Here is an 11,844-nt window from a genome sequence, read left to right as displayed (position 1 = left end):
GTCTATTCTTCTCCAAGACAATTTTTTGGTTCATTTTTCAGTATACAGACGTCGGTTGTTTTTTTGTTAATGACGTTGTTTGTTATAACAACGACGGTGATTTCGCGTCGTGGTTTTACTTTGCAAAAGACGTCGATCGATTTTACGACGGTTTGAAAACCAAATTCACGACGGTGAATTCCCGTCGTCTTTTCCCTTTTTTGTAGTAGTGTACCCACAAACATCGAAATGGAGGTTAAACTTAGGGTTATTTCAAATAGCCAACAAATCATCAAGAAGAATACAAAGCAGTAAAAATCCAGATTTTCAACTCATGGACAATTTTTAACAAAGCAAACACATTTTTAAAAACTCATCCCAACTTAAAGTCAAAGGCACTTATAACTATTTAATAAAATTTTCATTTGTTTCCAATGTAGTTGTTCAAATAATTAAAGCTCGTTTTAATTTCCTTTAGAAGTATTCTAAGCATAACTTGTACCATTGACAACAAACTATCAAAAAATAATCTTCATCGAAATTCTATTTATCTTTAGCAATTCTCTTCTCTTTTAAAAGCATGAAGTTTTTACTACACAATGGGAAAAACATGATTGAACCCATGAAATAGATTATCAAACATTCATCAATTAATTAAAAAGAAAACTACAAATTCCATTTGAACAAAAACTACAAATTCACATTAAAGTTTAAGTTTGGATCAAACCAATAAAAATTACACACTCATATTAAAAGTTTTCTCTAGTTCCCCATAAAATAAAACTAAAAGCAAAAATTAAATTACTTCAGATTTGATTAGTTTTCCATTGCTTCAAGCTAGCCATCACACTCCAAAGCTTCAAGCTAAACAACACGATCACAAACCAAAACCAGCCATACGAGATGCAGAAAGAGAGGAAAAGTTGGTGACCCCCACTGAAAGCAAAGGAGATCAGAGCGAACACATACAACAAACCCTAGCTGTAAAAATTCTCGTCATACAAAACCAAAGAAAACCAGTTCAACTAGCAAGAGAAAGAGGACCTGACGCACAACGCATGCACATGGGCTGAAATTGAGAGAGGAGGAGATCGAGGATGATTGAAGAGCGACGGTACCAAGCAAGCCTAGGCTCAACCCTAGGTTTTGTGTATTTTTCCCACGGCTCTCCTCAAGTCTTATATGGTTTGGTTGGTGAGTTTGAGGCTATATGCTGATGAAACAATAATATAAGGGTTATTTACTCAAATGGTCCTCAAACTTATACACGAATTGTATTTTGGTGCCTCAACTAAATTATTCGCTCAAATGGTCCATCAACCCTTTATTATTTGGCAAATTTGTCTCACTGTCTAATTTTCTGTTAGATTTAACCAAATTTTAGGGTAAATATGACTTTACATAATTTAAAACTAAAAATAGGGTTAAAATAAAAAATTGAAGAAAAAGAGAAAAAATCCTCATACCCAAACCCAGCACCCCCTCCCCTCGATTTCTTCTCCCCCATTCCCCCACAGAATCCTCTCTTTCTCTCTTTCCCATTCGCCCCCCCACCCCCCTCTTCTTTTCTTGGCAATTGACCCCTCCTCCTCCCACCACTTATGGCTTAATCCAAACATCTAATTATTTTTGTATTAGGGTAAATTACTCAAATGATCCTTAAACTTATACCTGATTTACATTTTGAACCCCTCAATTAAATTATTCGTTCAAATGGTCCATCAACTCTATATTAATCGCTCCATTGATCCTACCGTTACATTATGTTAATGTTGTCGTCAAATGTAGGGGTAAAACTGTCCATAACTGTCCTATGTTTCCCAAATAGGTAATAAAGTGGTGATACATAGGTGATACAATGGCGATGCAATGGTGATACAGTGGTGATTAAGGGGTGATACATAGGTCACAAGTCTTATTTACCCCCACAAATGTAGCATGTGCTGCTCACATGACTAAATTTAACAGAAAATGTAACATTATGACCAAAACGCCAATTAATAAAGAGTTGGTGGACCATTTGAACAAATAATTTAGTTAAGGGACCAAAATGTAAATCGAGTACAAATTTGAGGACCATTTGAGTAATTTACCCTATGTATTTTCTTTTCCTTGTTCCTAAGCTACGCAAACACCCAAGCAAGATCTCACCCCAACCTATGCTTTTGGGAGAAGGGATGTCAGTAGACCCAAAGACCTTTGGCCCTCCTAACTTCAACGACCTATGCTTTTGGTGAAAGAAATATGACTGGGCCTAAATATTCATTCAACTTTGCCTCAATGAGAGAGAGAGAGAGAGAGTACGAAATGACCAATTTGCACTCATATTTAATGATAATTTTAGGGTTAATCGTTTTATTAGTCCCTGAACTTAGACCCGATTTGCATTTGAGTCCCTCAATTTCCAAAATCATTCCCGTGGTCCTTCAACTTTAGTTTCGTTAGGACAAATGGTCCTACCATCAATTTTGTTAACTTTTCTGTTAAATGTAGGGGCAAAATGGTATTTTTGTATCAAAATTGATTAAAATATGAATGAAAAATTAAAAATTAAAAAATTAAAATTAAACTCTCTCTCTTCCCCTATATCTCGATTTCTACTCCCCGCAAAACTTTATTATTATTATTTTTTGGGTTAGTTTTTTATTTGATTTTTTCTATTGTTATTTTAAAGATATGATTTTTTATTCATTTTTTTGGTTTTAATATAAAAATACCATTTTGCCCCTGCATTTAACAGAAAAAGTTAACAAAATTGACGGCAGGACCATTTATCCTAACAAAAGTGAAGTTAAAGGATCACGGGAACGATTTTGGAAATTGAGGGACTCAAATGCAAATCAGGTCTAAGTTCAGGGACCAATAAAATGATTAACCCATAATTTTAACATAATGTAATGGTGGACTAGTTTGCCGAATAATAGAGAGTTGATGGACCGTTTGAGCAAATAATTTAATTGAGGAACCAAAATGCAACTCGGGTATAAGTTTGAAGACCATTTGAGTAAATAACCAATAATATAAAGGTGAGTCAAATTTATGAGAGCTTGGGAAAATTGAAATCGGATAACAAGGATGGTTGCAAGGAGATTAAGCCGTTACCCATTTCCCAATGCATTTCTACCGAAGAACAACCCTATTTGTTAGAAAATTGGGATTGTCCTCGAATTGCTTCAAATTGAAAACCATAAGGGCAAAAGTAACCCAATTAAAACCACATGGATCAAAAGTAACTTTTTCCATATATATATATGATCTTTGCATTCTGGAGAGATAGAAATAAGTCTACAATGCGGTCTATTGGGTTTTTGGTAAACACTGTTGGTCCCATGGGTTAGTAACAACATGAAGTATTTGCCAAAAACTGAAACGTATATCTCCTGTACACTATTGGGAATGCAGCCAATGTTTCTGAAGAGCAAGTTATGATGAATACAATGAGGGAAAAATAACATCTTATCATGAAAAAAGAAAATTAATTATCTCATCTTCCAAAACAACAAAGTCGAAAATTTCTTGAGATTCCTCAGTTACTATCATTTTTCTTCGTTGGATCAGAGCTCACAATTGGAAGATTTTTTCTGTCCTGTGGAGATGTCAGCCTCCTCTCTAAAGGCGTTTTCCTCTTGCTAACAACAAACCTATTCACCCCTTTACGCATTGGCATTATTGACGGGAAATCTTCATCAGGAATCTGACTCAGCTCTGAGATGTCTTTAATCTGGGCAACACGCTTGAACCATCTCTCCGCTTTTGCCTCCTCTGACATATCTAAAGGATCTGGTTCCTTCACTGCTGATCCCTCCAAGCTTTTCCCAGTCCAGCTCTGTCCAATGTTCTGTTTATTGGACTCTTGGGGTGAATTCCCTGTCAAACTTGCTGTCTGGTTAGAATTCGCTTTCCCAGAAGAGCCACTGTTCAATCTGTCCATGTTGTCAGTGCTAGAACTAGCAAAATGCAGGGCAGAATTTCCACCTGTTGGGGGCCCATAAACAGAATCAGTCATTAAACCAGTCTTATCGTCTACGAGATTTTCTCCTGAAGATCCTGGATTCCAGCTTGCCATGCTGCTCTTCTCATTTTCCATCTGCTGAACATGACCAGAATTCAGCTTCCCAGGTCTAGGATCAAGCAAATTGTCTGGGGGGTTATCTTGGATCATAGTTGGAGTTGTTTCATGAACAGTCTTGTTAGTCAAATCTGTCCCATCTGTCTGCGTGGTGTTGTTTTTCGCAAAGTAGTCAGGTGGGAAAGGGACGAAGGGAACGTAATTGGCATTGCTAGCTTGTTCAGTAGATGTACGCCTCTTGTATGCTGGAGAAGTTAAAGAACGATCTTTCTTCTTACTCACAACAAATCGATTCTCTCCTTTACGCATCGGCATAATTTCAGGAAAGTCCTCATCTGATATTGCACTTGCCAGATCAGTAACATCATGCAACTCTGCAACCCGCTTAAACCATCTCTCAGATTTATCAGCTTGGTCACTTTCTTCATCCCTACTGCCAGCCTGTTTCGGAGGCTTTTCAGACCTCTGCATACTGTCTGATTTACCAGATTCATTTTTGTTTCTCAGGAAATTCCCGCTCTCCTCCATACTCAAGTTCTCAGGCTTAGAAAATGTATCTGCAGGTAATGGCACAAATTGGGCATAACTGGAATCGCCCCCTCTAGGGTGTCCATACTCTGAGCCAACTGAGCTTGAGATAGAAGAGGGAGAATCAGTTCCAACTTTTTGTCCAGGATTGGTACTTGTACTATTTGATTCAGAAATAGATGCACGACCAAGAATTTCATTTAAAGTCAGGTTGGCTGTAGTACCAAGTGACTTATTTCCACTCCCAGTTTGGAGATCCTTGCCTTCATGATTACTATCATTATCCAAGTTTTTTGGGTATTGAGCATTGGCCAGCCTCCTCTCTAATGGTGTCTTCCTGGTGCTCACAACAAATCTATTTACACCTTTTCTCAATGGCATTATTTCAGGAAAATCTTCATCAGATACAACACTGTTCATGTCTGAACTACTGTCTAGCTGAGAAATCTTACTAAACCACCGCTGTGCCTTCTCTTCATTGGCAGCCAGCCTGCTATCGATATCAGCTTTATTTTTATCACCCACATTGTCATATCCTATACTTAAACTAGTTTTGCTGGAACGAAGGGAGACCTCTCCAGGGCGCTTGCAATCACACCTCAAACATACTGTGTTTCTCCCATAATTAAAAAAATCACATCTGGGAAAGAAGTTATTTTTATCATCAATTAATCAGGAAAATAAAATTATCCAAACACCAGAGGAGAAATGTAATAAACAAGCAATGCTCACTGAGGACACTCCCACTCGCCGCCAGTCAGCTGTCTCTTTGGCCGTGCTTCCTCGCACTCAAGGCATTTCATGTTCCTTGCAAAGTTCATGAAATTACACCTGCTCATTATAGACTTAGTCCATCAAAAGAATGCCTAATACACATTACAGTAAAAAAGAGAAGAAAAAAAAAGAACAACGTCGAATATACAATAACAAAGCCCTAAACATTTCATACAAAAATACAATGAAATTTTAGATAGAAAATAATCCAACATAATAATTGATGATATCCAAAAGACGGGCTCTACCTCTGGCAAATCCAGTCACCCCGTTTCATTTCAATAGTCTTTCCAGAAGGCCTAAGAGGTTCTCCATAGTTATCAAGGGAATGACCCTGCACTGGCCCAATAGAGTTCGACTCTGGGGCACTACTATAACAGAGCTTGGACATTTCACCCAGCAGAGTACGGACGGATGATTCCAAAATTTCGCTATTGTAGATATTGTTTTTCTCTGAAGAAAAAAGGGGATTGCTAGCATAACTCAATAGAAATCTCATCAAATCAACCGTTTGTGCTTTATCAATGTCCAAGGCCTATAATTCGGAAGGCAATTAGAGCACGAAAATAGACTGGGTTAGTAACATGTAACTCAAATGTACTTATGAATGTATATTTAATATAAAACCCAGGAATTAGAAATACCTAAATCATGCAGAACATCGTATTGATAAAAATTGAGATAAACCACAGGCCACAGAATTCTTAGTATATTTATAGCAAATAAAAAATAAAATTTAAATTGATTTTGGGATTTAATGGGAAAAGTGCAAGAGGGACAAGATACCGTTTGTTTTTTTTTTAAAAGTCCACAATAATTTTCAGCTGAATTTTTGGAAACTGATCATAATTTCCAGAAACATTAAGCTTCCTTTACTCCACTTACATTAGTCAACCCTTCGGAAAAGCAACCTCCCAAAAGCATGGATTTTAGGTTTAACTTATTCATAGATAAGAAATAGAGATTTTAGATAAGGTCCAATGAGTTTTAAAATTTTAAGTGCAGTCCAAGTTGAAACATTAAACACTGACACATATCACATGCTAAAACAAACATAAATGAGATGCTCAAGGAAAAGCAAAATTAAGGACGAATTAATCATATCTTTATGGTTTTATTTCAAATTCAGGTTTGATTGCAACTTTTGTGGATTATTGTAAGTCCTTTATTCTTGTTTTTTTTAATGAAAAGTCCTTTATTTTTGTTGGTGCTAGTAAGCAAGTGATATGGGTTCAACGTTTCTTCTGAAGTTTCCAAATCCAACTGCATTATGTACATTTGCTGGAGCTGGCTTGTGGTTGCAGTCCATGAGTACTAAGAAAAATAATTTGGGGCTCTCAAACGGCTGTTCTAGCTTGGATAAGTTATTCATCTCCAATATGCCACCATTGATAGTCTTATTTCGTGGTTAATACAAAAAGAACAAAAGGTCAAACTATATTCTCTTCATAGTTCTCAGACCAATGGATTATACTGGCAGACCAATATACAAATAGCTTTGTCTACATCCTCAAATCCAGCCAGGGCAGGAGTGACCATGAGGTTGCCATCTGATCAAGGAGAATCACTCATTTTAAATTCTACTCCCCACGTATTGACTCTTTGTACAGGAAATCTCCAAATTTACATTCCCAATATTGACTGTCCCTAATCGAGATTCTCTTGATGAAAGATTGTGACAAGATTCATTTGGCCAGATTAGTAATAGTAAAAAAAATCATAAAATGTAAAAGCTCCATTGGCATTGCTCTACAAATCAAAGAGATCTACCAATACTGACTTTGTTCCTAAAAACAATCCTAAATTTATTGAAAAGTAAAGTTGAACGGAAAAATTCTAAGGCATCCCAGCCAAGATACACAAGAGGTAGACAATACAAAACTACACTGGTCAGAGACAACCAAAATGTAATAGAAGAGAACTTTAAAAATGCCAAATTCAGCAGGAGTCCAAGAAATATTTCGTATACCACCTTGACACTTTTGTTTTGTTTTCTAAATTCTCCTCTCTACATTATACCTAGCACAGATACTCATCAAACAAACAAAACACAAAGATAAACCTATCCAGAGAACATTAGCTACCTCTGGTAGTTTTGCATACTGTCCAACTCAGTGAAAATTATATGCTGAGGAATCCAATTCACACAGTACTGGATTTTTGCTAACGTCAAAAATCATCAAAAACTGTAATTTAATTTTGATTTCCGTAGTGTTTAACTATGTAAGTCTACTGAAGTTCCTTCGCTCTGAGTTTGCTCTATCTGATTAAATCAGTATCTTAACAAACCATTGCATTATATCAGAACTTAAACGTCAGGAGCATTTCCAAGTAAAAGCACTTGGTTTCACCTAACGGTACAAATCACAAAAACACTAGAAACTCACATGGGTATCGCCTTGGCTGAGAAACAATCTCATTCTTCTTGCAGAATCATCGCCATTCCGGAACAGAAACGGAATCCCATTCTCCACAACCACCTCCAAATCTCGCCTCGAAAGCAACCTGCAGCAAAGAAAAAAAAAACCATAAGAGCCCATCAGTAGAAATCCCAAATATCGCTCAATGAGAAAGGAAACATAACACACAAATCATACCTCAAAAGGCCAGCTCGTGCCCTCGCAAACGCCAAGAAAACAGTCGCAGCCCGCATAAAGTCCTCGGGAAAATCCCGGGCCGCCTCGGTGAACTCATCCTGGCCGTTGGTTCCATCATAACCGGAGGCAGAGACTGAGTTGAAGAGGTGGGACCACTCGGGCCAGGGGTGGAGGGCCGGGAAAGGGGAGGACTCGGCAGAAGAAGGGTAGGCAGCGGAAACGGAGGAGTGGGAGTGGGAATAGAAATGGCGAGAGGAATTGAGAGGGAGATGGAAAGAGGAAGAGGAGGAGTGAGAAGAGAGGAAATGAGAGTGAGAAAGGAAAGAGAGGGAGGAAGAAGGGAAGATTGGGGGTTTGGAGCGGCGAGAGAGGCGGAGGAGGAGAGATGGGAAGCGGTGGAGGGGGAAAGGGTAAGTGGTGGAGGTGGTGGTGGAGAGGAGGGTGAAGAACCTGTTGCTGGCGCCACCCATTTAGAAGTGGAAGAGCATGGGACTTGGCAGTTGAGCGGAGTTGATAAACCCTATTTAAAAGAGTTTGGGGATGGAAATGTGGTTGCAGGAATTTCTACTTTTTAAAAATAAATAAATTATTTAGGATTATTAACTACCCGAATTTTATGGGTAAATTTAAATCTTATTTATAATTTTATTTTGTCTAGTTTGTCCAATGTCTGCTATGTTGAGATAGTGAAAGGCCATATGTAATGAGCTGAAGATGCTGGAACTAGCTTGGTCCTCTCTCCTCTGGATATGTAACTAGTTGTGGTTGTTAGATGCCTATGATGCACCTTGGCATTTTATTGACATATTATCAAGGTTGGTTTTTTTCCCTTAAACATTAAAAGTGGAACTTCTATGTGATGCAAACTTCTCTAAACAATCTTTAACAAATGCAAAGTAAATTATAAAAAGGGTATACATGTACTTTATTGAAAGATTGCATAGGATATGACTTAATTTCCTTTACAAGTATTACGACAATTAGTTCTGTTCACTTAAGAATTTACAAATGAGATTATGTGAGGACCTCTTTAATAAAGATCATTGAATTAATCTAACGGCACATATAATTAGTTATCTTAATCCTCACTCATACTCTTTTTTTCTTAGAAGAAGATCAATTCCATTAATATGCAAAGAACATTACAAAAGACACATGCATGGTAACTGTGGCCTCATTAAAACCTTCTCAGGAAACCCTGAGCGAGGAAAAAGTATCACACATGCAATAGACTAACAAAAGAGTCTATACAAAACCAGAATCACATAACAAACACCTCTAAAACAAATCTACCCCACCAACAAAACAAAAACTAAGAAAACTCATCGAAAGAGCACACCGACGCCTCTTAAGTTCTGTCAAAGAAGGCCTCCTATGAAACATAGTCCTTTTTACAAAGTGAGACTTGTTCAACATGCAATGGGAATAACCAAGGGAACACCGAGACGAACAAACCACAGGAACAGAACACAAAGAAACAAACTGAAGCAAAATGAAACCCAACTAAGGTGCACACTAATGCCTTTCAGGTTCTGTCAAAGAAGACCTCCTATGTAAACATAGTCCTTTTTACAACACGAAATTTGTTCTGCATGCAATGGGTAGAAAATAATGTAACATAAAAATGAACAAACCACATAAACAAAACATAAAGAAATACACTAAAGCAAAACGAGACTCATCAAAAAAGCACACCAATCCTCACTCATACTCCTTGTTTTACTCAAACAACCCTTTTAATTTGTAATAAAAAAATAAAAAAAAATAAAAAGGAAAAAAGGAATATACGTTCAACGTTGTCTTCCTTCCTCACTCATGCTTCCCAATAATCTTCTCCTCCTCATCCCCCTCTCTCACTCTTTCTCAATCCCGTTGACTAGAGGTAGGCATAACTAAGTTTTTCAAGGTGGCATCTTCCTAGATCTGTTGATTAACTTGATTTCAGAAAAGTTTTGTTTCTTCAAAGCCCTATTTTGTTTTTCATGTTCTTTAATTGAAGAGAAAAATGTACTCATCCAAAAAAAATTGGTTGGTTTACTAATGAAAATGGTTTTGTTCATATAAAGCCACCCATAATGGAAAAAAAGAGCAGAGGAAATCAAAAGATGCACCTCTTCAAATTCCTTTACTTACAGAACAAGGGAGCCCAATCGGTCTGGTAAACAAGGCAAAGCTAAACTGGGAATATGTAGTACTTTTTGTTTTTTTTTTGTTTTTTTTTGGTGAAATAAGGGAACCCCCAAAAAACAACTAAGCCCTGCACATGAGTCGAGGCCTAGCAAGACCAAGTAAGTCATCCATCAACAGATAGCTAACCCAAATAGGAGCCTCATCAAATAAGCAAATTCCCAAGTCCAGATTATAACTCCAGTTTGCCAAACAATCCGCAACACAATTCTTTTCCCTGTAAATGTGGACCAGGTGACAATTTCCAATTTGTCTCATGAAATCACAACAACTATGCACCAAAGCAGCAAGAGGATGGCATTGCAATGAATTGATTTGTTGAACAAGTGCGACAACAACAGCAACATCCATTTCAATAACAAGGTTAGTGACACCTTTCTCAACAGCAAGCTTTAGACTAAAATATAGGCCCCAAACCTTAGCCTCCAGGATATGACCTTGGCCCAAATTCATAGCAAACCTGGCAATCCAATCACCTGAGGAGTCACGGATAACACCTCATGCTCCAATTATATTAGTGGCAACCCTTCTAGAACCATCCACATTCAGCTTAAGTTGACCAATTGTAGGAGGTTCCCAAGACAAAAAGACAAGTACTCTATCAGGTTTCTTGCCAAAGCCAATAGCGGCTTTAACCCACTCAACAACCGCAGTAAAGATGGTTTTCCTAGGATTAAAAGGCAAATCCATTTCAATGTTAAAAATCTGCTTGTTACACCAATTCCAGATATACCAACAAGTAATGGCAAAAATAAGATTCCAACCAATACCATCAGGTCCTTTAACCTTAGAGAGCAAGTTGCCTAGGAACCAAGGTTTTAGCTCAGATAGGAAGAAGTGAGGAGAGGAATGTAAATTTACAACAGACTTCCATACCATCCTAGCCCTGGGACAGTCCCTAAGAATATGAATAACGGATTCAGTTTGCCAACCACACAGAAGACAAGAAGGATCAGAAGTTAGATTCCTCTTGGTTCTTTGCTCATTGGACAGGATTTTACCTTGGTAAGCCAACCAAATGAATATATGAATTTTGGGAGGGATTTTCATTCTCCATAAGTCATTCCAAAAGGGATCAACATCTCCCAATTCTCTAAAAAAAATGGAGTATGCAGATTTAACAGAGAATAAGCCATTTAAAGACATACCCCAGATTTGAGCATCATGTACAGAGTTCCCAAACCCAACAGGGACAGCAGTGATCTTTTGAACCAAATCTTCAGTAAGAGCATTCCTCAGTTGGTCCACATTCCACCAACCATTCCTAAAAAAGCTGTCAATGTTGCAATTCAAATCTTGGATATTCAACACCCCATTATGTTGCATTAGAGGTGTATCAAATAGCCATTTATCTGTCCAAAATTTGGCCAAATCACCCTTTCAAACCCTCCGGGTCATTCCCTTTGCCAGTGTTGTTAATATTATGTTAACTCGCAATTGTACGGGGCAATTAGTAGTATAGCAAGATAAGTACGAGGTCGTACCCACGAAGACTGAGAAGTTAAAACTAGTTATGTACTTAGATTACCAAATTCAAGAAAGTAGGAGGTTATGTCTAAAACAGAATTTAGAACAAGAGTGGTTGTGATTGTTGAACAAAAGAAGCAAAATGAAATTGCAAACAAAAACAAGTAAACAAATGTAACAAAGAGTGGTTTTAAGAGTTGGAAAACAGATTTTGAGACTAGGGCATTCGAATCACCATAACAA

General features: G+C 37.5%; 1 protein-coding gene across 1 annotated transcript; it reads right to left on the bottom strand.

Moving 5' to 3' along the window:
- Positions 1–3,332: 3,332 nt before the first annotated feature.
- Positions 3,333–8,499, bottom strand: VAR3 (zinc finger (Ran-binding) family protein). Its single transcript, XM_021951337.2, has 5 exons — positions 7,948–8,499; positions 7,738–7,855; positions 5,599–5,885; positions 5,309–5,407; positions 3,333–5,216 (listed from the first exon to the last, which is right to left on the bottom strand). The coding sequence occupies exons 1-5, from the start codon at positions 8,415–8,417 to the stop codon at positions 3,506–3,508; spliced, it is 2,685 nt and encodes an 894-aa protein (XP_021807029.2). The 5' UTR covers positions 8,418–8,499; the 3' UTR covers positions 3,333–3,505.
- Between the last annotated feature and the right edge of the window lie 3,345 nt (positions 8,500–11,844).

Source organism: Prunus avium, chromosome 7 (assembly GCF_965620075.1).
Source record: "Prunus avium chromosome 7, drPruAviu1.hap1.1, whole genome shotgun sequence".
NCBI lineage: Eukaryota > Viridiplantae > Streptophyta > Magnoliopsida > Rosales > Rosaceae > Prunus > Prunus avium.
Note: the sequence above shows the minus strand (reverse complement) of the source record. Positions and strands in the feature narration are given on the sequence as shown.